Below are 24,177 nucleotides of genomic sequence, written 5' to 3'. Positions count from 1 at the left end.
AGGCTCTAAAGGGCTCTGGAATCACACAGTTTCATTTCATTTAGGTACCCATGCCTGGGTTTCAGGCAGGATTCCCCATTTCTTTCTATGCTGAGGTGCTGTGCCAATATGGCTGCAGAGCCTCTGCCATGCTGTTCGAGTCTGGGGACTACCAGATGGGCTGAGGCATAGATGGGAATTAGGATTGAGGAGGAATGTGAGCCATAGTGAGAAAGTGGTTAGGGCATCTGCCTAGTGAGCAGCAGACCCGCATTTGAATCCTGGCCTTGGTACAAATTTTCATTCATTGTTTCAGTGCGCATGTACACATCATAGATGTTTGAGACTTGAAGGCCTCTGGAACCATGTGGTTCATTTGAAATTTCACAGAATTCAAAAAAGAGTGACCTGCTAAGGTAACATTTGGACAAATTATACATTTGATGGTATGAAAAAATTCTGCATTGCTGTAGGCTTTTTTGATAATACTGTATTGTTTTTGGAGCTACCAAAAATAAATGAACAAGATGTTAGGAAAGTATGCTTCAAGTGATACTTCAATAAGGAAAATTTAAACTTGCTCTATTCTAGACTTAAAGAAGTAAACAGACGAGTGGTTCATTGTATCACAAGTTCTAAAAGTTATGACAAGTTTCTTGAAACTTTTTGCTTGTTTTTAACAAAAAAAAAAAAAAAGATTCTGCCCTTCAGTCTGTGATTGAAAAAGACAAGCAAATTAAAATGGATAACTGCTGGTATAAAAGTGACGAGTGTGAAAAGAAGACAGTTACACAATGAACTGAAAAAATAGTTTTTTATAAACTATGTAAAATAGTATAAAACCGTATTTAGTTGGCTGGTAAAGTTGACAAAAGAAATGGCACAAAAAATCATTCTGAACCATAAAGTAATAAAATTTGAACTTGGTGTTATAACCAGCAGTTCACTAATCTCCAAAAATTAAGTTAGTTGACAAAGCCATTGTAAAGTCATCAGAATATTTCAATGAATTTTTTGTAAATGCATCAAAATCTGATGTTGATGTTAAGTGGTAATCTAGATAATATTCAATCCTTTGTTTTCAATCAGAATAACAGGAAAGTGACAACTAGATTTGGAAGAATTACTGCTAATGATCTAGAAAAATTAGTATTATCCTTAAAAAATGAAGATCTGACTGGATGGGAGGAAGTACTTGCCTGGGTAATGGGAACCGTTTCTAATATAATGTCAGGACCCCTATCTGTAATAATTAATGACTCATTTGAAGAAGTATGCTTTCCAGATGCTTTAAGGTACACAGTAGTTAAATCATTATTTGAGAAAGGCTCAAAGGAAGATATGAAACTATTAGGCAATAAGTATTAAAAGAACACCCAATCTTCTCAGAAGTATCTGAAACCATTGTTGCAACACAGATACAAAATTTCATAACAAAATTTATCATCAAATTAAATCAGCTTGACTTCCAGAAAGGCAAGCATACATATGTGCTATCAACAACTTTGTTGAGAAAATTTGCTTATCTTAGGACAAGTTTCAAAAAATTACAGGAATTTTTATGACCTTATGAAGGCTATCTATGGCTCCACAAATTAGAAACAAATGGAATTAATGGTAGTGCTTTGTGGTGGTTCAAACCATATCTAATAGACAGAAAGTATAGGAAGTTATTCCTCAGATTGGAAAATTGTTTCCCAGGCAGTCTCATAATGTTTCATTTGAGGCCCAATCCTGTTTTATTACCTCTAAACGTAATACCCCACTCAGTTTTATTTGCAGACAACACATCTGTATTCACTGAAAGTGAGACAAAGAACAAAATCCCAAGGAATCACTGACACCCTAAACAGCTTAGAACACTGGTTTGATATACATGGATTAAAATTAAACAATCCAAAGACTGAACTAATACAGTTTAAAAGTAAACAATCAAAATCAAATAAATTTCAAATTACCCATAAAAAATAAGGAACTTAGGGAAGCAAATTTATGAAATTCATGGGGATATTTCTAGAAAATAATTTATTGTGCTCTTCTAGCATTAGCTTCTTGGCAAATAATATAAACAGTCCTGCATTCACAATGATAGTACAGTCCTCCACAGCTAATATTGTACAGTAGAAAAATTGTGATATCTCATTTTTCTCAGTGTAATTGATTAATGGAGTGCTTGCATGTGTTCTACCAAACTGTTGTTTCCACTTTGTGCACAATTTTTTGATGACCAACCCAGCTCTCCACTTCAGATGTTGTGAGCTTTGCAGTTACACATACTCGCTGCCTAGACTCAAACCAATCTGCTAACAGCAAGACATGGAGCACCTGAAGAAGACAGCTTGCTCTTCAAAATATTGTGCGTAAAATGGAAACAAGAACTCAGCAGAACATCTGGATGTGCACTATAACTAGAAAAATTGTTTATCAGAGCTACTTTGTATCTGTTGTAAGGTACTGAGTAAGCTTTTGGAGAAATGCAAGTAGAATATTATTACTACAAAAAACTATTACTATAAATTTGTGTAATATTACACATGAGGATTCATGCTGACCTCTTTAAGGGAACTAAATATTTTAACTATTCTGTATATATATTTGCTTGCGAACTGCTTATACATAACAATCCAGAATTATTTATAGGAAACCATTTTCAAAGTGTGTATAATACTAGGAACAAGTATAATTTCACAGATTAAAATTCTATATCCAAACTCCTCACAACATTGCTTTGGGAATTTACAAGAAATTAAAAATTTTCACACTGTGAAAAGAAAACCGTAATCCATCCTTAAGTGGAAATGGTAAAGTTCAGTCATCAACTTTTTTAATGATCACAAACCTTATTTGCACTTATGTTGAAGTAAAACTGTGAGGGCCAGGTGTGACTCATGCCTTGACAACTAAGTTGATAGAGCATTTGCCCACAATAGGCTAAGGCCTCAGGTTTGAGTCCTGATCAAGGACACAGTTTTAATCTGCCACGAAGCTTCAAATCAGCACACACTCCACTGCAGAGTGAAAATTCATTTTGGAAATAATCCCTCAGCCTATGGCTAAGCTATGTCTCCACAATATCCCTTATTTCAGGGGTGCTAGTTCGGCGAGGTAAGTGAGAGAACTTCTGTGGAATTTGGAAGGTAGGAGATACTGGCAGAAGTAAAGCTGTGAGGGCAGCCTGTGAATCATACCTAGGTAGCTCAGTCCTTAGAGCACCTGCCCATGAAAGGCAATATTCCCAGGTTTGTCCTGGTGTGGCACATAGTTTTAATCTGCCTGGAGTTTCACTGTGGAAACAATGCCCGAAGTTGTGGCTAAGCCATGTCTATTCAGTACCCTTTCTTCTAGAGGTGCTAGTCCTGCAAGGTATGTAGGAAAACTTCGGCAAAGTTTGGAAGTTAGACGTACTGCCAGAACTAAAGCTGTGAGGGTGGGTCATGAGTCATGCTTGAATAGTTCTGGCATTGAGCAGTTCCTGCAAAAGGCAGAAGTCCAAGATTCAAGTTCCAGTCTGTCGCACAGTTTTAACCTCCCAGGAAGTTTCAGATGCTTGACTTGGTCTTCTTTATGTTGGCAAATAAGACAGTGTGAAGCTCACAATATGAGATTATAACATAATTTCTGTTTTGTTCATAGGTCAGACTGCTTCCAAAAATGATGCAAAATCTCTCACAGATAAAGAATGGGCACAAAGACTAACACCACAACAATATTCAGTTTGTCGACAAGGAGGAACAGAACAAGTATGTTATTATGAATAACTCAGTGATCTTATTGTAGAGGGTATCATCAAGCACTTATGGGTAATTTTTCTAGCCTGTTTAGTGTTTATCTTGACTTTTTATCCTCAATTGCAAGTCCTTCATATTGCAGCCAGTATAGACTCTTGCATTATTTCCCTCTAACTTTCAAATATAGGCCACCTGGTTCTGGAAGCTGAGATTCAGTGTTTGTTATTTGTCTCTGTTGCTTACAGCCAAACAACTATTCCCCAGTGTACTCAAATGTCATGGTTGCAATTCCTGTCACATTGAATTGGAACTGAAGTGATAAGCAAGAATTAATGTCAGATTGCACAAGGGTGATTCAGATAAAAACTTTAATTATTTATTATTGCACAAATGAGGTGAGGTAGGTCTAATACAGAAAAATTATAAGTACATAATTTTTAATGTTGTTCTCCATGCTGCGTATTACTACTTCAGATGTACGTGGATGCATCATGAGAAGAATTATTTTGATTGCTTATGCACTGCCGTTTACACCTGTTCACTGCTTCTGAAATGCTCCTCCTAGTGATCTCTGAGCCATCCGAACACTTGAAAGTTACTGAGGGCAATGTCTAATGAGTGAAGTAGGCATTCAAACTTCATAGCCTGTGTTGTTGCTATGGCTTAATGGGCTCTTATGAGATAATCTTATTGCAACAAAAGACTTGCAATAGCTCTTTCACGGCAACAGTGTTTTCATTTATTGCTACATGGCATTCCTGGCCCAGACTTTGAGTGCCTTCCACAGAAAAATGAGCTTCTGCATCACTTGGTCCAGGAAGACACACAAATCACCTTACCATGCTCTTATCCTGTGATGCATTTCCACAGATTTTTAATAACTTCACTACTCAAAAAATATACCGATGATTGCTGCTCCAACTTGGTGCAAGTCAACAATGCTGTTGCCATCTTTTCTGTGATCGGTCGACCCGACAGGAGGCCCTCATCACACGACATTATTATTATGTGATGCGACAACGTGCTGTCAACTCCTGATCATTTCTCAGAACTCAACTCCTGGTAACTGCCAAATCAGTAGCACAACTATTAGGAATATTATTGCATATTTTAGGTTTCCATTTGAAACACCCTTGTAAGTGCAGTCATAACTATAAAGGAGAGGAGCTTAATCCAAAGTAATAGTATGTACATGACACTTTTTGATGTTGGCACTTAGAAGATATTATTAGTGTTTAAATTACAGTTGTAGATTTGAAAACTGGATTTGTTTATGTATAGATGGCTGAGAGCATTTGATAGCACTTTATTCTGGCTGCAGTCCCCTGCAATCCTTTTCCTTCATTTCATACTAAGAGGAATTCAGTTTCTTGAAATAACATAGTGCTTTGGGAACAAATCATGTACTGCACAAAGTGATACATATGGCATATGCTGACAACTTATAGCCACAATAAGTAACATTTGTGACAGCTTCTAGTGCCAGTATTGAAGGATGAGACTAATGAGATAATTGTATTTCTGAATAATATCTAAATGAGAACTATGAATTGTGGAGATATTTAACGAACAATAGAAGCATTTATATAGTGTCCCGTGATCGGCAGGAAAGAACTAACAGTCAATTTGAAGACACTTTATTATAATTAAAGAAAAGAAAAAAAAATGCCTTCTTGGCATACAACTAAGTTTTAAATGCAAGGACAATAAGAAAACCCCACAACTCTCGTGGTGGAAAACCGTATAAGGAAACAAGATAATGGAAGAAAATACTGACCAAAATCCACTCTACTAATTACACAATACAACGTGCTACTACAATTCTAGGGCTGGCATAAGTACTGTCCAGAACTGTTCATAGTGGTACATAAACACTGCCATTCTGACTGTCCAGGCATGCTTATAAAGCCGGGTCAGCAGAGTGCTACATGAGTCATGCGTTCTGATTGGTGGAACAGTGTCACATGTTGTCTGGTGAAGTAGTTTTGTGTTTATTTGGAAAGTCTGTTTGTTTATATCCACTGGCGATGTTTCTTTCCGTGCTCCAGCAAGGAGGTCGGCAACCCATCTTGTTGGTTGTGCGGGCCCTCTAAATAAGGGGCTGCTACAACATTTCTCCTCCTGGGGAAAAAAGGCACAGCACCACAAATATCCATAGAAGTAGGGGTGTCCTGGTCGACGTCCATGGATTCGTGGCCAGCAGAGGCAGGAGGCAGCGACGCAGCAAGGACAGCTGGCAGTGGAGACAGTAGCTGAAGCAGAGGTGGAAGCAGTGGTTCAGCCACAGGGTGGTTGGCGGTAGGCACTGGCAGCTCCCCCGGGGCATCATGGTCCACCAGACAGGGGTGGAGCTGTTTGAGGTGCCGGCGGGTGGCAGAACCGTTGGCCCACTGGAGAGACGTCATCGCTTGGTGATGACCACAGGTGCCCAGTGTGCTCTTGGATGAGAGAAGATCCACACCCAGACCTCCTGCTTGATGTGAAAGGAGTGCGCTGGTGTGGGGGTGGGAGGGTGAGAAGCCCCAGGAACCAGGACATATAAGGGAGAGTGGAATGGTTGACCGTGAAGTATCTCCGCTGGACTTTTAGCGGCATGGGAGGTGGCACGATATGTAGCCAAAAAGAAGAAGCACAGCCTCCTGCAGCGGGTAATGGCTCAGCAGCTTATTGAGCTGGGTCTTGAACATCTGCACAAAATGTTCTGTCTAGCACATGTCGCAGGGTGGAAAGGGGAGATCTGGACTAGGGAAATTCCATTGGCAGTACAGAATTGCTTAAACTCAGCTGAAGAAAATTGTGGACCATTGTCCGTAAAAGTCGTTTGGGAAGTCACTTGGTGGCAAAAAGGCACTGGAGAATTTTGATAGTCTCAGCAGAAGTGGCGTTCATCATGCGGGAGACATAACGGTATCCCGAGCCAGAGTCAATCAGTATGAGCCACTGGGAATGATGAAACGGCCCTGCTAAATCCAAATAGAGATGTTCCCATAGAGTAGCTGCATCCGGCCACGAAAAATACTGGTGCAGGGGTGCTGTCTGATGTGTTTGGCAGAGGGTGCATGTGGATACAAGGGAGGCAATGTCTTTATCCAAACTGCACCAATGAGTGTGTTGAAAGGTAAGGATGATGCCCCAATGGCCAGCATGGAGGAGGTTGAGGACACGGCGATGCAACGCATGTAGTATGACCACCCAGGGAACATTGAAATCAATATGCAAACGATGATGCCACTGCGGAAAAAGAGACTGTGTCGATGATCCCAAAACTGTTGGACCTCTGCATTGCAGGCGTTATGAGGGCTGGTTGGCCAACCCATAACGATTTAGTGGTGGAGAGCTTGCAGTGTCTGATCCCAAGTGGTGGCCCCCCGGACTGCCTCAGCATCCAGTGGAAGTGCGTCACGAGCTGTGTCCACACCCGGAAACAAACGACAGGTGAGGCCTCAAACTCACGGCCCACCCTGGCAAGCAGCCGGGACAGAAGATTGGTGTTTGCGTGGCATTCAGAGGTGTGATAGACAATATGAGAGTCGAATGTTGCCAGGAAGAGCTCCCAATGCTGGAGGCAGCACACCGTCTAGGTGGGCACTGCAACACCAGGGTGAAACAAAGAAACGAAAGGTTTGTGGTCGGTCTGCAGAATGAAATGACAACCATACACGAAATTGTAGAATTTCATCAGGGCGAAAACCAGCACCAAAGCTTGATTTTCTATTTGACTATATTTGGTTTTAGCGCGGTCAATTTTTTGGGTGCGAAAACCACTGGCCTCTCAACACTGTCGACCACATGCGAGAGGACCGCATCCAGGCCATAGTCCGAGGCATCAGTGGTGGCAATGAGGGGCAGGGAAGGGTCATAAGCAGCCAGACGAGGGCAGGAGAGAGTTGACGTGACACATGTGAAAGCCTCCTCACACACAGTTTCCCAAACCTGATGAGCACCCTCACAATAACCTGATCAGGGCCACTGAAATCTCAGCAGCATGGGGTATAAATGACGATAATAGCTGATTTGACCAAGGTTAGATTACAGTTGCTTCATGTTGGTGGGAGGAGGCAGGTTTTGGATCACCTTGACATACTCCTTAGAGGCGTGGAGGCCAGGGGCATCAATTGTGAACCCGAGATAACTGACCTCTCACGCAAAAAAGTCACACTTTTCCTTCTGGCAATGCAGGTAAGCCTTGGGAAAAACCTGAAACAGATGATCCATCTTGTCTGTGATGTCCACCGCGGACAAGCCACCGATGATGACATTGTCCAGATAATTGGCCGTAATGGGCACCTGGCTTGGGATGCATTCCAAATAACGTTGGAAAATGGCAGGGGTCCTGGCAATGCCAAACGGGAGGCAGTTGTACGGAACAGGCAACACGGGGCATTGATGACTAGGATCTGCTATGATTCCTCGTCCAATGGCACCTGCAAATAAGCATTGCACAAATCAATTTTGGTGAAAACGAACGAGCCCGCAAAACGTGTGAGTATGTCATCCACTGATGGGACAGGATAAGCGTTGATGACAGACTGAGAATTGACCGTGACCTTAAAATCGCCACAGATTCGTAAACCACCGTTTGGCTTCTCGAGCATCATGATAGTCATTGCCCAGAGACCATGCGCGACATAAGAAATGATGCCTTTGTCTTGTAAGTGGCAAAGTTCGACCTGGAGCTTGTCTCATAGAGCAAAGGGAGCCGGGTAGGCCTTAAAAAAAAAATAGGAACAGCATAGGAAAGAAGCCGAATGTGCTTGGTGAAACCCTTCACCTCTGATGTGGAGGTTGAGAACAATGTTTCGTATTTGCTGAGCAGTGGGGTGAGGAGAGTATCCGCTGAGGGAATCAGCACTGCTTGTACTGCACCATGCACTGATAAACCCAGGTGACCAAAAATGTCCACACCCAGAAGGTTAGAGCAACGGGGGATCCGACCACCAAAAACTGAGCAGTGAAGTAATGACTGTTATAAGAGATTTGTGTAGAAAAAATGCTGTCGACTGATATAGAGTGATTACTGAGACTGCACAAGGTGTGAGTGCATGGCAATAGAGCTGGCAAGCTCGACGTTCCAGGTCCTGAGTTGCCGATTCAGGACGAGCCTGTGCATCCATAGGAAGCATGGCATCTATGCAATGTTTCTGCAAAACCTGACACACCACGGCGATATGGCCTGCTCAGCTGCAAGCTGTTCATCTTGCTCATGGGTGGGGTCACTCCGACTGTTGGTGATTCCATAAACAATCTGGACAGGTTGGAAGCCGTGTGAAAGACTTCCTGTCACAAGATGGACCAATGGAGCGATGAGACCCCCACTCAGTGCTAGGCAACTGGCGAGCTGCGAAAACAGCTGGATCAAGATGCAGTGGTTGTAGCCAGTGAAACTGTTCAAACGCATGAACGATCAGCAGACAAGTGTTGAGGGATGGGTCCTGTAACATAAAAATATCAGCCTGAAGACCCTTGTCTGTTGCGTGAAACACCACCATATCACAAATGAACAAAGAGGCATAAGACTGTTTGCAGGCGATGTTGGTGCATTAGAATTTACAATCATGGGAGAGATCCTGGAGCGTCGTAATCCATTCCCGATAAGTCTGACCAGGTGGCTTACGACAAGAAAAGAAAGTCTGATGGGTGGAAGTGACAAGTATTTCTGCACCAAAGTACTCAAAAAGGCAGCCCTTAATATGAGCAAATGAGAGATTGCAAGGAGACTGCTCCAGATTCAATTGTTGAGTTAAACGATACACCTATGGACTGACTGTTGCTAAAAAAAAGCAATGCCCAACTTTGATTTTCATTGTGGACCCCACATGCTAGTAAATGTTGTTCCAACCATTCAAAATAATTTGACAATGGTTCGACAGACCTATCGAAAGCTGGAAATGTTGGTGGAACCATGTGCAGAGTGTTCAATTTACCACCTGCGATGGAACCAACTCTATGAGCTACCTCTTGCAACACTGTTGAGTGAGAATGCATGAGTGCAGCCTGAATCTGCTGTAGAGTTTCCACCGAGGACTGAAGAAGTTCCTCCAAGTTGGTTCAAAAATGAAAATCCCATCCTCGTTGACAATAACTGTAGTGTCTGCAGTCAACAGGAAACAACTAACAGTCAATATGAACACACTTTATTATAAATAAAGGGGAAAAACACCTTCTTGGCATACAACTAAGTTTTAAATGCAAGAACAAGAAGAAAACCCCACAACTCTTTTGGTGGCAAGCCAGATAAGTAAACAAGGCAATGGAAGAAAATATTGACCAAAATCTACTTTACTGATTACACAGTACAACATGCTACTACAAAGCTAAGGTGATTGTATACAATGCTAGGGCCAGCGTAAGTACTGGCCGGATATGTTCCTAACAGCAGGTAAACACTGCCATTCAAACTGTCCGGGCGTGCTTATAAAGCAGGGTCGGCGGAGTGCTACATGAGTTCCGATTGGTGGAACAGTGTCACATGTCTGATGAAGTAGTTTTGTGTTTATTTGGAAAGTCTGTTTGTTTATATCCGCTGGCGATGTTTCTCTCCGTGCTCCCGCAAGGAGGTTGGCAACCCATCTTGTGTGTCCATTATGCGGGCCCTCTAAATAAGAGGCCACTGTGACAATTTGCTTGCATGTGTGAAGACCAGCAGCTGCTGTTATTAAATTTAAGACATTTCTAGTCACAAAACTGAACTGCAAATCTGAATGAATCATAAAGTTTGCTGCCATTTTGTAGATGGTCTTATGATGCCAAGATTGATTGTGATTAAAGTATTAATTTCCACTGTTTTACAACAAAGTAATTTCCACTGTTTTACACCAAAGTAAATTTATTGTTTGGTAAAATCCTCTCAAGGTTCCAGTGTGTCAAACATCTGAATCTCCACAAGATTTTGCTGAAGTACCACTTGTTATTGTCAGTTGGCAACTGATTACCATGTAGTTGATGGCCTCGTCCTTATGTAGTCATGCTACCATGTTGATAACAGTGGTATTCAACCTGTAACCAAATCAGGCAATATTTTCATTACGTCTCAACTCTGCAATGGTACCAAGCTGTACTGAGCTGCAAGCTGCTGCCTATATTGAGGGTGTTGTTTGATACTTTAATTTCAGGCAGTACTTTTATCATGCTATGCCAGAGGTAATTTTTTTCATGTGATGATAGTTGTATTTGAATAGACGTCCATTTTGCAAAGTATTGACTTCCCAAGTGCAGCTCAGTACAACTTGAGATAGGTCATTTGCAGGAATTATATACGCTACACTTTTGTTTCTGGTTTAATAAAGTACCAGCAATTTTTTTTTTCACTTTATATTTTGAATGTGTTGTTTGTCAACATGCAGTACATGGGTTCAACTTTTTTTTTATATATATATATATATATATATATATATATATATATATATATATATATATATATATATAACACACTGTAGGATGCCCATGGATTTAACTCCTGGTTGCAAATGGTCCTTTTAATTAGACAGTAGAGACTTCTCCTGGAACAGGTTGCTTCAGTTCGATGTCCTTGCTTCTGTTTTATTTTATTTTTCTTTATATTTGTAGAAAACAAGACTCAGTATTTTTTATTTAAAGGAGTTAATATTATTCACTTCTTAAATCCCTTTCCAATCTTCTCAAATAATTTATCCCTGAACATGATACTAATCTTTGGTTATGTTTATGATGTGAACCAAACTGCTTTGTATGTTTTGTTGTTAAATTTTGACTTTTATGGTCAGATGAACCATTTACTTTGCTTCTACATATAAATGGCTGTAGTGCAGTGGTTCCCAACCTGAGGGTAATTAGCCCCTGAGGGGTAAAATGAAATTTTCTGTGGTGTAAAAACTAAATGATTTGATTCTGTTTCAGTCATGAAACTAAATTATTTTCAAAAGATCAGTACTGTTTTCACTGTTTTATAAGACTCTGATATTGAATATTAACAAAAATTACTTTTTCTCAGTTAGTTACACAATGGAGGTTATAGGTTCCTCACACAGTCCACCCACTACACACAAATGTGCTTTGTCACGTACATCACTGGTGATAAAAGTGAGGCAATAAATAACAAATGTTAAATACCTCAAGAAAATGTCTTCTTCAAGTTGTAGTTAGTACATGATTGGTCCAGCAATTGCTTCATTACTCACTTTGAAAAAGATAAATGAATTAATTGACAGCATGACACAGCAGTAACGACATAAGCACTATAGTGCTGTATACCATATTATTATTATTGCTATTGCTGTTAGTGGCTGTGGTCAGACACAAAGCATTAACAGCCTGAAGTTTTCCAGTTTCTGCCAATTCAGAAGTAAGGAGTGCAGCAATCAAGTCATTTATGAACAGTAAGTATAGTGCACGCATGTTAACTTGTTCGATTTCAGATGGGGTTGCAGTGTGTAGGTCAAGCAAGTGTCACAATGAAGATGAGTAATGTAGGGGAAGTTTTTTTTTGTAACAAGTGTCTACCTTCTGTGTAGATTATTAGCTTTCTTATCTGAGAAGGAGTTGAGTCATTCATTCTAAACTCCCCCCCCCCCCCCCCCCCCCACACACACACACAAACAAACTAAATATTCAACTTTCATCTTTTAAAAATAAAAGTGTTTCAAGAAAAGTATTTTTTCATTCCACTGTTTAGTTAGGTGCTAAAGTTTATGATAATGTGGGGGAGGGTGTACTAACTAATGTTTAACTGTACTCAGGGCTAATGGTCTAAGAAAGGTTTTGGAACCACTGTTGTCATGGCTGTTGCATAATGATCTTCAATCTCCGTTGGGAACTTGCTTAAGGAAAACAATCCAGATCTAGACAGCAAGAACTCTGTGTGTGCTCAGTCATTACTGTTATACAGAAAAATCAGTGTTAAAAGTCATCAATTAATTCCTCATAACCTTGTTAATACTCTAACTGCATGACAAAACTTAATGTGTTCCCTGTTGGTGGCATGAAAATTGTCAATACAACTAGCTTTGGTGTTTTTAGATTCACAGCTGAGACAGAGCATTCACATAACTGTTCAGCATGATATTTATTAACCTGTTGGGCATGGCAGTTTGTGGTGTGATCTATGTAGCATCCCTTATTATCAGAAATTGATGCTGCTCACCATAATATATTGTTTTGTAGATAGTTCATAGTTCAATATGTATTGATATTTTAAGAAGTTTTTTCATTTTTTCCTTCAGCCTTTTAGTAGTTCTTTGAACAACAACAAAGCACCAGGAAAATACACTTGTGTTTGCTGTGGAAATGTCCTATTCACGTAAGTAAATGTAACTTTGAAGTTTCTTTGTATATAACTAAAAAGCTTGTTGTGAATATCTGGCAATGATGAAAAGGGTTTTTTTTCTGCACACTTTTTTTATAATTTTAAAACATAGGTATGAAGTGTGATGTGTAATTGTAGCATATTGTAAAGAGGTCTTAATTACTAGACAACTGTGAAACTTCTTGATGAGCCTACTGAGAAACTGGTTATGCAGTGCTGCAATGACAAGCTGTATTTTACAGCAAGAATTTTAGTCAGGAATTCTTAGGGTTATCAAAGAGACCAATCTGAAATGAAATTGATTTTTAATTGGAATTTCCTTTAGTCCAGCAGACTGTATTCTGTCTGTTTTTCTAGAAACACGTAGCTGTAAAGTGTTAGAAGTTTGGGTCAGGTAATTAGTGGTTCGAAATATTTTCATTTGTGGATTACTTAGAAAATATTTTTCCAGGTAAATAATTTTTTCTCGTGGCAAATGGTAAATCTAGAGCATATAATGGAATTCTAGTCTTGCAGCCTGCATTCTTCTCTTTGTTCCATATGCTTGTTAATGCTATGCCATATTAAAACAAGGCAGTTACTTTTTTTCCAAATGCAGAAAGCCACCTGTAATATATTAATTACAATTATTATTTTGTTCATGACTTCTACCATGACTAAGTAAGTTGAATTCATTTTCTAAATTCATTCTGACTTTCAACAAGACGTTTCAAAACTCAAAAGTATCATCAGGTTAATGTAAATGATTCATTCAAATTAGTTTTTAAAATCACAATTCTTAAATGTGACGTCTGCCAGTGACCCTATCTTAGTGTCATGTATTTTTTAACAATTTATTAATGGCTTTTGGGCATACCTATATAGTCGGCCTCAGAACTATAAAAAGGTAATTATCCATTACATTAATTTTAACCAAACTTAAGTCAGTGATCTAAGAAAATTAACATATTTGCAGGGTTAATTTGCTTTGTGATGTGCTGTTTGTGAAATCATTATATGTTCTAAGACTTACAATAATTAGATACCAGAGAATACTGTATACTGCGGTATTGTGCTGGGGAGGTTCTTCCTACAACTTAATCTGCATGATCTTCTTTCAATCTGTTGAATTACTTGTTCATTTTTTGACATGTTTTGATGACACACGTACAAAAGCATATTCCAGAATTTCAGTCTCCTTTTTTTAAAGTTATGGTTCTATTCTGAATAGTGACTTTTAGTTTGAAGAGCTTTTGTCTGATTTGTTGATCATTCTGGACTTTTGCGCGTACATAAACTGTTGTGATGATGATACTGCTGAATTGTTATGAAGGCCAACAGTGTGCTCTTTCCTGTGGACACAAACACGCAATGAGAAATCCCATATTTTCTCCCGTAAAGCTGAAAACAGAATGCGCACCAGATGCATGAGGCTGATTGACCATTTGTGAATGATGAGTCACCCTGGCATAAGGTAAACTAGTATTTTACAGATCATTCAGGCTTTCAGCATGTTTAACGTGATGCTTTCACAGGTGTGTACTCTGTATTTCAATAAATACATGGAGGTGACAAAAGTCATGAGATTTCTCCTAATATCATGTCAAACCTCATTTTGCCTGGCACAGTGCAGCAACTCAACATGAAAGTTCCCTGTAGAAACATTGAGCCTATGCTGCCTCTCTAGCCATCCATAATTGTAAAAGTGTTGCTGGTGCAGGATTTTGTGCCTGAATTGATCTCTTGATTACGCCCTTTAAATTTTGGATGGGATTCATGTAGGGCCATCTGGATGGTTTTATGGCTTTATCATTCGCTCAAATTGTCCACAATTCTTCAAATTAGTTGGGAACAATTGTGGCCTGGTGACTTGGAGCATTGTAATCTGTAAAAATTCCATCATTATTTGGGAACATGAAGTCCATGAATGGCTGCAAATGATCTTTAAGTAGCCAAAAATAATCATTTCCAATTAATGATTGGTTTAATTGGGCCCAGATCATTCCATGTAAACACAGCACACACCATTATGGAGCCACCGCCTTCTTGTACAGTGCCTTGTTGACAACTTGGGTCCATGGCTTTGTAGGGTCTGCACCACACTCAAACCTTACCATCAACTCGTACCAACAGAAATCGGGACTCATCTGACCAGGCCATAGTTTTCCAGTCATCTAGTATTCAACCTACATGGTCATGAGACCAGGAGAGGCATTGCATGCAATGTTGTGCTATTCACACTGTCTTAATGGATATGCCTTCCCCTCATGAACCATGGACTTTACCGTTGGTTGGGAGGCTTGCATGCCTCAGTGATACAAGTGGACGTACCGTAGGTGCAACCACAACAGAGGGGTATCTGTTGAGAGGTCAGACAAACATGTGGTTTCTGAAGGGGGGCAGCAGCCTTTTCAGTAGTTGCAGGGGCAACAGTCTGGGGAAGAAGGCCAGTGTTCACTCTGTCTGCTTGCCGGGGGGTCTCATCCGAGATGTGGAGGAGGCCCTACCGGCGGCGATAGGGAGCACTGGGTGCACCCGACTGCAAATTGTTGCTCATGTCGGCACCAATGACTCTTGCCGTCTGGGTTCAGAGGTCATCCTCAGTTCGTACAGGCGGTTGGCGGAGTTGGTGAAGGTGGAAAGCCTCGCTCGCGGGGTGGAATCAGAGCTAACTATTTGTAGTATCGTTCCGAGAACCGATCGCGGTCCTCTGGTTTGGAGCCGAGTGGAAGGCTTAAACCAGAGGCTCAGACGATTCTGCGGAGAGCTGGGGTGCAAATTTCTCGACCTCCGCTATCGGGTGGAGAAATGTAGGGTCCCCCTGAATAGGTCAGGCGTGCACTACACGCCGGAAGCGGCTACGAGGGTAGCGGAGTACGTGTGGAGTGCACATGGGGTTTTTTTAGGTTAGAGAATTCCCTCCCTAGGCCCGACAAGACGCCTCCTGAGACGCGGCAAGGCAGGAGTAGGCAAAATGCAACAAGGAATAACAATATTAATGTGCTAATAGTAAACTGCAGAAGCGTCTATAGAAAGGTCCCAGAACTGCTCTCATTAATAAACGGTCACAACGCCCATATAGTACTAGGAACAGAAAGTTGGCTGAAACCAGACGTAAACAGTAATGAAATCCTAAACTCTGATTGGAATGTATACCACAGAGATAGGCTGGACAGTGAAGGGGGAGGCGTGTTTATAGCGATAAGAAGTGCAATAGTATCGAAGGAAATTGACGGAGATTCGAATTGTGAAATGATTTGGGTGAAGGTCACGGTTAAAGCAGGCTCAGACATGGTAATTGGATGTCTCTATAGGCCCCCAGGCTCAGCAGCTGTTGTGGCTCAGCACCTGAAGAATAATTTGGAAAATATTTCGAGTAGATTTCCCCACCATGTTATAGTTCTGGGTGGAGATTTTAATTTGCCGGATATAGACTGGGAGACTCAAACGTTCATAACGGGTGGCAGGGACAAAGAATCCAGTGAAATATTTTTAAGTGCTTTATCTGAAAACTACCTTGAGCAGTTAAACAGAAAACCGACTCGTGGCGATAATATATTAGACCTTCTGGTGACAAACAGACCCGAACTATTTGAATCAGTTAATGCAGAACAGGGAATCAGCGATCATAAAGCGGTTACTGCGTCGATGATTTCAGCCGTAAATAGAAATATTAAAAAAGGTAGGAAGATTTTTCTGTTTAGCAAAAGTGACAAAAAGCAGATTACAGAGTACCTGACGGCTCAACACAAAAGTTTTGTCTCAAGTGCAGATAGTGTTGAGGATCAGTGGACAAAGTTCAAAACCATGGTACAATATGCGTTAGATGAGTATGTGCCAAGCAAGATCGTAAGAGATGGAAAAGAGCCACCGTGGTACAACAACCGAGTTAGAAAACTGCTGCGGAAGCAAAGGGAACTTCACAGCAAACATAAACATAGCCAAAGCCTTGCAGACAAACAAAAATTACGCGAAGCGAAATGTAGTGTGAGGAGGGCTATGCGAGAGGCTTTCAATGAATTCGAAAGTAACGTTCTATGTACTGACTTGGCAGAAAATCCTAAGAAATTTTGGTCCTATGTCAAAGCGGTAGGTGGATCAAAACAAAATGTCCAGACACTCTGTGACCAAAATGGTACTGAAACAGAGGATGACAGACTAAAGGCCGAATTACTAAATGTCTTCTTCCAAAGCTGTTTCACAGAGGAAGACTGCACTGTGCTTCCTTCTCTAGATTGTCGCACAGTTGACAAAATGGTAGATATCGAAGTAGACGACAGAGGGATAGAGAAACAATTAAAATCGCTCAAAAGAGGAAAGGCCGCTGGTCCTGATGGGATACCAGTTCGATTTTACACAGAGTACGCGAAGGAACTTGCCCCCCTTCTTGCAGCGGTGTACCGTAGGTCTCTAGAAGAGCGAAGCGTTCCAAAGGATTGGAAAAGGGCACAGGTCATCCCCGTTCTCAAGAAGGGACGTCGAACAGATGTGCAGAACTATAGACCTATATCTCTAACGTCGATCAGTTGTAGAATTTTGGAACACGTATTATGTTCGAGTATAATGTCTTTTCTGGAGACTAGAAATCTACTCTGTAGGAATCAGCATGGGTTTCGAAAAAGACGATCGTGTGAAACCCAGCTCGCGCTATTCGTCCACAAGACTCAGAGGGCCTTAGACACGGGTTCACAGGTAGATGCCGTGTTTCTTGACTTCCGCAAGGCGTTTGACACAGTTCCCCATAGTCGTTTAATGAACAAAGTAAGAGCATACGGACTATCAGATCAATTGTGTGATTGGATTGAGGAGTTCCTAGATAACAGAACGCAGCACGTCATTCTCAATGGAGAGAAGTCTTCCGAAGTAAGAGTGATTTCAGGTGTGCCGCAGGGGAGTGTCATAGGACCGTTGCTATTCACAATATACATAAATGACCTGGTGGATGACATCGGAAGTTCACTGAGGCTTTTTGCAGATGATGCTGTGGTGTATCGAGAGGTTGCAACAATGGAAAATTGTACTGAAATGCAGGAGGATCTGCAGCAAATTGACGCATGGTGCACGGAATGGCAATTGAATCTCAATGTAGCGAAGTGTAATGTGATGCGAATACATAGAAAGATAGGTCCCTTATCATTTAGCTACAAAATAGCAGGTCAGCAACTGGAAGCAGTTAATTCCATAAATTATCTGGGAGTACGCATTAGGAGTGATTTAAAATGGAATGATCATATAAAGTTGATCGTCGGTAAAGCAGATGCCAGACTGAGATTCATTGGAAGAATCCTAAGGAAATGCAATCCGACAACAAAGGAAGTAGGTTACAGTACGCTTGTTCGCCCAATGCTTGAATACTGCTCAGCAGTGTGGGATCCGCACCAGGTAGGGTTGATAGAAGAGATAGAGAAGATCCAACGGAGAGCAGCGCGCTTCGTTACAGGATCATTTAGTAATTGCGAAAGCGTTACGGAGATGATAGATAAACTCCAGTGGAAGACTCTGCAGGAGAGACGCTCAGTAGCTCGGTACGGGCTTTTGTTGAAGTTTTGAGAACATACCTTCACCGAAGAGTCAAGCAGTATATTGCTCCCTCCTACGTATATCTCGCGAAGAGACCATGAGGATAAAATCAGAGAGATTAGAGCCCACACAGAAGCATACCGACAGTCCTTCTTTCCACGTACAATACGAGACTGGAATAGAAGGGAGAACCGATAGAGGTACTCAGGGTACCCTCCGCCACACACCGTCAGGTGGCTTGCGGAGTACGGATGTAGATGTAGATGTAGATATTGACTGATCTGGCCTTGTAACACTAACCACAACGGCCTTGCTGTGCTGGTACTGTGAACAGTTGAAAGCAAGGGGAAACTACAGCCTTGATTTTTCCCAAGGGCATGCAGCTTTACTGTATGGTTAAATGATGATGGCGTCCTCTTGGGTAAAATATTCCGGAGGTAAAATAGTCCCCCATTCGGATCTCCGGGCGGGGACTACTCAGGAGGACGTCGTTATCAGGAGAAAGAAAACTGGCGTTCTACAGATCGGAGTGTGGAATGTCAAATCGCTTAATTGGGCAGGTAAGTTAGAAAATTTAAAAAGGGAAATGGATCAGTTAAAGTTAGATATAGTGGGAATTAGTGAAGTTTGGTAGCAGGAGGAACAAGACTTTTGGTCAGGTGAATACAGGGTCATAAATACAAAATCAAATAGGGGTATTGCAGGAGTAGGTTTAGTAATGGTTAAAAAGTGGAAGTGCGGGTAAGCTACCAGAAACAGCATAGTGAGCACATTATTGTGGCCAAGATAGACACGAAGCCCATGCCTACTACAGTAATACAAGTTTATATGCCAACTAGCTCTGCAGATGATGAAGAAATTGATGAAATGTATGACGAGATAAAAGAAATTATTCAGGTAGTGAAGGGAGAGGAAAATTTAATAGTCATGGGTGACTGGAATTCGAGAGTAGGAAAAGGGAGAGAAGGAAACATAGTAGGTAAATATGGATTGGGGATAAGAAATGAAAGAGGAAGCCGACTGGTAGAATTTTGCACAGAGCATAACTTAATCATAGCTAACACTTGGTTCAAGAATCATGAAAGAAGGTTGTATACATGGAAGAATCCTGGAGATACTAAAAGGTATCAGATAGATTATATACTGCTAAGACAGAGATTTAGGAACCAGGTTTTAAATTGTAAGACATTTCCAGGGGCAGATGTGGACTCTGACCACAATCTATTGGTTCTGAACTGTAGATTCAAACTGAAGAAACTGCAAAAAAGTGGGAATTTAAGGAGATGGGACCTGGATAAACTGAAAGAACCAGAGATTCAAGGAGAGCATAAAGGAACAATTATCAGGAATGGGGGAAAGAAATATGGTAGAAGAAGAATGTGTAGCTCTGAGGGATGAATCAGTGAAGGCAGCAGAGGATCAAGTAGGTAAAAAGATGAGGGCTAGTAGAAATCCTTGGGTAACAGAAGAAATACTGAATTTAATTGATGAAAGGAGAAAAGTATAAAAATGCAGTAAATGGAGCAGGCAAAAAGGAATACAAACGTAAATGAGGTCAACAGGAAGTGCAAAATGGCTAAGCAGGGATGGCTAGAGGACAAATGTAAGGATATAGAGGCTTATCTCACTAGGGGTAATATAGATACTGCCTACAGAAAAATTAAAGAGACCTTTGGAGAAAAGAGAGCCACTTGTATGAATATCAAGAGCTCAGATGGATACCCAGTTCTAGGCAAAGAAGGGGAAGCAGAAAGGTGGAAGGAGTATATAGAGGGTCTATACAAGGGCGATGTATTTTAGGACAATATTATGGAAATGGAAGAGGATGTAGATGAAGATGAAATGGGAGATCTGATACTGCGTGAAGAGTTTGACAGAGCACTGAAAAACCTAAGTCAAGACAAGGCCCCGGGAGTAGACAATATTCCATTAGAACTACTGACGGCCTTGGGAGAGCCAGTTCTGACAAAACTCTACCATCTGGTGAGCAAGATGTATGAGACAGGTGAAATACCCTCAGACTTCAAGAAGAATATAATAATTCCAATCCCAAAGAAAGCAGGTGTTGACAGATGTGAAAATTATCAACCTATCAGTTTAATAAGCCATGGCTGCAAAATACTAACGCGAATTCTTTACAGACGAATGGAAAAACTGGTAGAAGCCGACCTCGGGGAAGATCAGTTTGGATTTCGTAGAAATGTTGGAACACGTGAGGCAATACCGGCCTTACGACTTATCTAAGAAGAAAGATTAAGGAAAGGCAAACCTGTGTTTCCATCATTTGTAGACTTAGAGAAAGCTTTTGACAATGTTGACTGGAATACTCTCATTCAAATTCTAAAGGTGGCAGTGATAAAATACAGGGAGCGAAAGGCTATTTACAATTTGTACAGAAAGCAGAAGGCAGTTATAAGATTCGAGGGACATGAAAGGGAAGTAGTGGTTGGGAAGGGAGTGAGACATGGTTGTAGCATCTGCCCGATGTTATTCAATCTGTATATTGAGCAAGCAATAAAAGAAACAAAAGAAAAGTTCAGAGTAGGAATTAAAATCCATGGAGAAGAAATAAAAACTTTGAGGTTTGCCAATGACATTGTAATTCTGTCAAAGACAGCAAAGGACTTGGCAGACCAGTTGAACAGAATGGACAGTGTCTTGAAAGGAGGGTATAAGATGAACATCAGCAAAAGCAAAACGAGGATAATGGAATGTAGTCGAATTAAGCCAGGTGATGTTGAGGGAATCAGATTAGGAAACGAGACACTTAAAGTAGTAAAGGAGTTTTGCTATCTGGGGCGCAAAATAACTGATGATGGTTGAAGTAGAGAGGATATAAAATGTAGACTGGCAATGGCAAGGAAAGCATTTCTGAAGAAGAGAAATTTGTTAACATTAAGTATAGAATTAAGTGTCAGGAAGTCATTTCTGAAAGTATTTGTTTGGAGTGTAGCCATGTATGGAAGTGAAACATGGGCAATAAATAGTTTGGACAAAAAGAGAGTAGAAGCTTACGAAATGTGGTGCTACAGAAGAATGCCGAAGATTAAATGGGTAGATCACATAACTAATGAGGAGGTATTGAATAGAATTGGGGAGAAGAGAAGTTTGTGGCACAACTTGACTAGAAGAAGGGACCGTTTGGTAGGACATATTCTGAGGCATCAAGGGATTACAAATTTAGCATTGAAGGGCAGCGTGGAGGATAAAAATCGTAGAGGGACACCAAGAGATGAATACACTAAACAGATTCAGAAGGATATAGGTTGCAATAGGTACTGGGAGACGAAGAAGCTTGCACAGGATAGTGTAACATGGAGAGCTGCATCAAACCAGTCTCAGGACTGAAGACGACAACAACAAAAACAACAACAACAACAACAACAACGGATATGTTCGTCATACATCCCACATTGATTTCTGCTATTATTTCATGTTATTTTGGTGGACTGTTAGCACTGACAACTCTATGCAGACACCACTGCTCTAAGTTGTTAAATGAAGGCTATTGGCCACTGTGTTGTCTGTGATGAGAGGTAATGCCTGAAATTTCGTATTTGTGCCACACTCGTGACTCTATGGGATCTCATAATATTGAATCCCCAATGATTTCTGAAATGGAATTTCCCATGCATCTAGCTAAACTAACACCCCCTTCAAAATTCCCATTGTGTAGTGATATTCCCATTGGAAACCTTTTCACATGAATCACTTGAGTACAAATGACAGCTCCCATCAATGCACTCCCCTTTTATACCTTGTGTAGGCGCACTGCCATCTTTATATGTGCGTATCGCTATCCCACGATTTTTATCACCTCAGTTTATATTTGTGAATAAATAAGTGAGAGGTTGCAGTAAATCAAGGATAAAGAAGTGCCATTGAAGTCATACATGGAGATACTGCATCCCAAGAATCCAGTGGAAAAGTTAGGGAAAAAAAGAGATTAGCTTCAACATCCCATGATTAATACTCCATTACACATGGAAAAATTTGTGCTGGAACAACTGAAAAACATTTTTTAACAGCAGCATCAAAAGATGTAGGATACATGCAAATGTCATTTGCAGCTGCACATATCCCATTTTTAACAATCACATAAAACTTAGCAACAAATTTGTAAATTTCATCTGTTAGCTGCTGTAGATGTCAAATTACTTTCTTCAGAATTATTAAGATGCTTAGGAAATCCAACACTGAAAAACAGTTCCATCTGGTATGTGTGCAGAACAAGACAGATCCATATTCACAGCACTTGTAGATTTAGAAAAGGATTTGACAGTGGTTACTAGAATACCTTCTTTGAAATCATCTACAATTTCTACAAAAAACAGATTGCAGTTATGGGTGAAAAACATGAAAGGGAGGTAGCAATTGAGAAAGGAGTGAAACATGGTTGTAACCTACCCCTGTGTTATTCTACACTCCTGGAAATTGAAATAAGAACACCGTGAATTCAATGTCCCAGGAAGGGGAAACTTTATTGACACATTCCTGGGGTCAGATATATCACATGATCACACTGACAGAACCACAGGCACATAGACACAGGCAACAGAGCATGCACAATGTCGGCACTAGTACAGTGTATATCCACCTTTTGCAGCAATGCAGGCTGCTATTCTCCCATGGAGACGATCGTAGAGATGCTGGATGTAGTCCTGTGGAACGGCTTGCCACGCCATTTCCACCTGGCGCCTCAGTTGGACCACCGTTCGTGCTGGACGTGCAGACCGCGTGAGACGACACTTCATCCAGTCCCAAACATGCTCAATGGGGGACAGATCCGGAGATCTTGCTGGCCAGGGTAGTTGACTTACACCATCTAGAGCACGTTGGGTGGCACGGGATACATGCGGACGTGCATTGTCCTGTTGGAACAGCAAGTTCCCTTGCCGGTCTAGGAATGGTAGAACGATGGGTTCGATGACGGTTTGGATGTACCGTGCACTATTCAGTGTCCCCTCGACGATCACCAGAGGTGTACGGCCAGTGTAGGAGATCGCTCCCCACACCATGATGCCGGGTGTAGGCCCTGTGTGCCTCGGTCGTATGCAGTCCTGATTGTGGCGCTCACCTGCACGGCGCCAAACACGCATACGACCATCATTGGCACCAAGGCAGAAGCGACTCTCATCGCTGAAGACGACACGTCTCCATTCGTCCCTCCATTCACGCCTGTCGCGACACCACTGGAGGCGGGCTGCACGATGTTGGGGTGTGAGCGGAAGACGGTCTAACGGTGTGCAGGACCGTAGCCCAGCTTCATGGAGACGGTTGTGAATGGTCCTCGCCGATACCCCAGGAGCAACAGTGTCTCTAATTTGCTGGGAAGTGGCGGTGCGGTCCCCTACGGCACTGCGTAGGATCCTACGGTCTTGACGTGCATCCGTGCATCGCTGCGGTCCGGTCCCAGGTCGACGGGCACGTGCACCTTTCGCCGACCACTAGCGACAACATCGATGTACTGTGAAGACCTCACGCCCCACGTGTTGAGCAATTCGGCAGTACGTCCACCCGGCCTCCCGCATGCCCACTATACGCCCTCGCTCAAAGCCCGTCAAAGCATGCTACCAGTGTTAAAGACTGCGATGGAGCTCCGTATGCCACGGCAAACTGGCTGACACTGACGGCGGCGGTGCACAAATGCTGCGCAGCTAGCACCATTTGACGGCCAACACTGCGGTTCCT

At 41.5% G+C, this 24,177-nt stretch overlaps 1 protein-coding gene across 3 annotated transcripts in view; it reads left to right on the top strand.

The window, feature by feature from the left end:
• LOC126277580 (peptide methionine sulfoxide reductase MsrB-like) overlaps positions 1–24,177 on the top strand; it is an 87,037-nt gene that overhangs the window by 49,782 nt on the left and 13,078 nt on the right. For all 3 annotated transcript variants that reach the window (XM_049977371.1, XM_049977373.1, XM_049977372.1), the window contains 2 exons: positions 3,613–3,719; positions 12,905–12,981. In XM_049977371.1, the coding sequence (XP_049833328.1) occupies positions 3,613–3,719; positions 12,905–12,981 (184 nt within the window). The remainder of the gene's footprint in view (positions 1–3,612; positions 3,720–12,904; positions 12,982–24,177) is intronic.

The sequence above is a fragment of the Schistocerca gregaria genome, chromosome 1 (assembly GCF_023897955.1).
Source record: "Schistocerca gregaria isolate iqSchGreg1 chromosome 1, iqSchGreg1.2, whole genome shotgun sequence".
Classification (NCBI taxonomy): domain Eukaryota; kingdom Metazoa; phylum Arthropoda; class Insecta; order Orthoptera; family Acrididae; genus Schistocerca; species Schistocerca gregaria.
The sequence above is the reverse complement of the archived record's forward strand: the minus strand, read 5'-3'. Positions and strand labels throughout refer to the sequence as shown.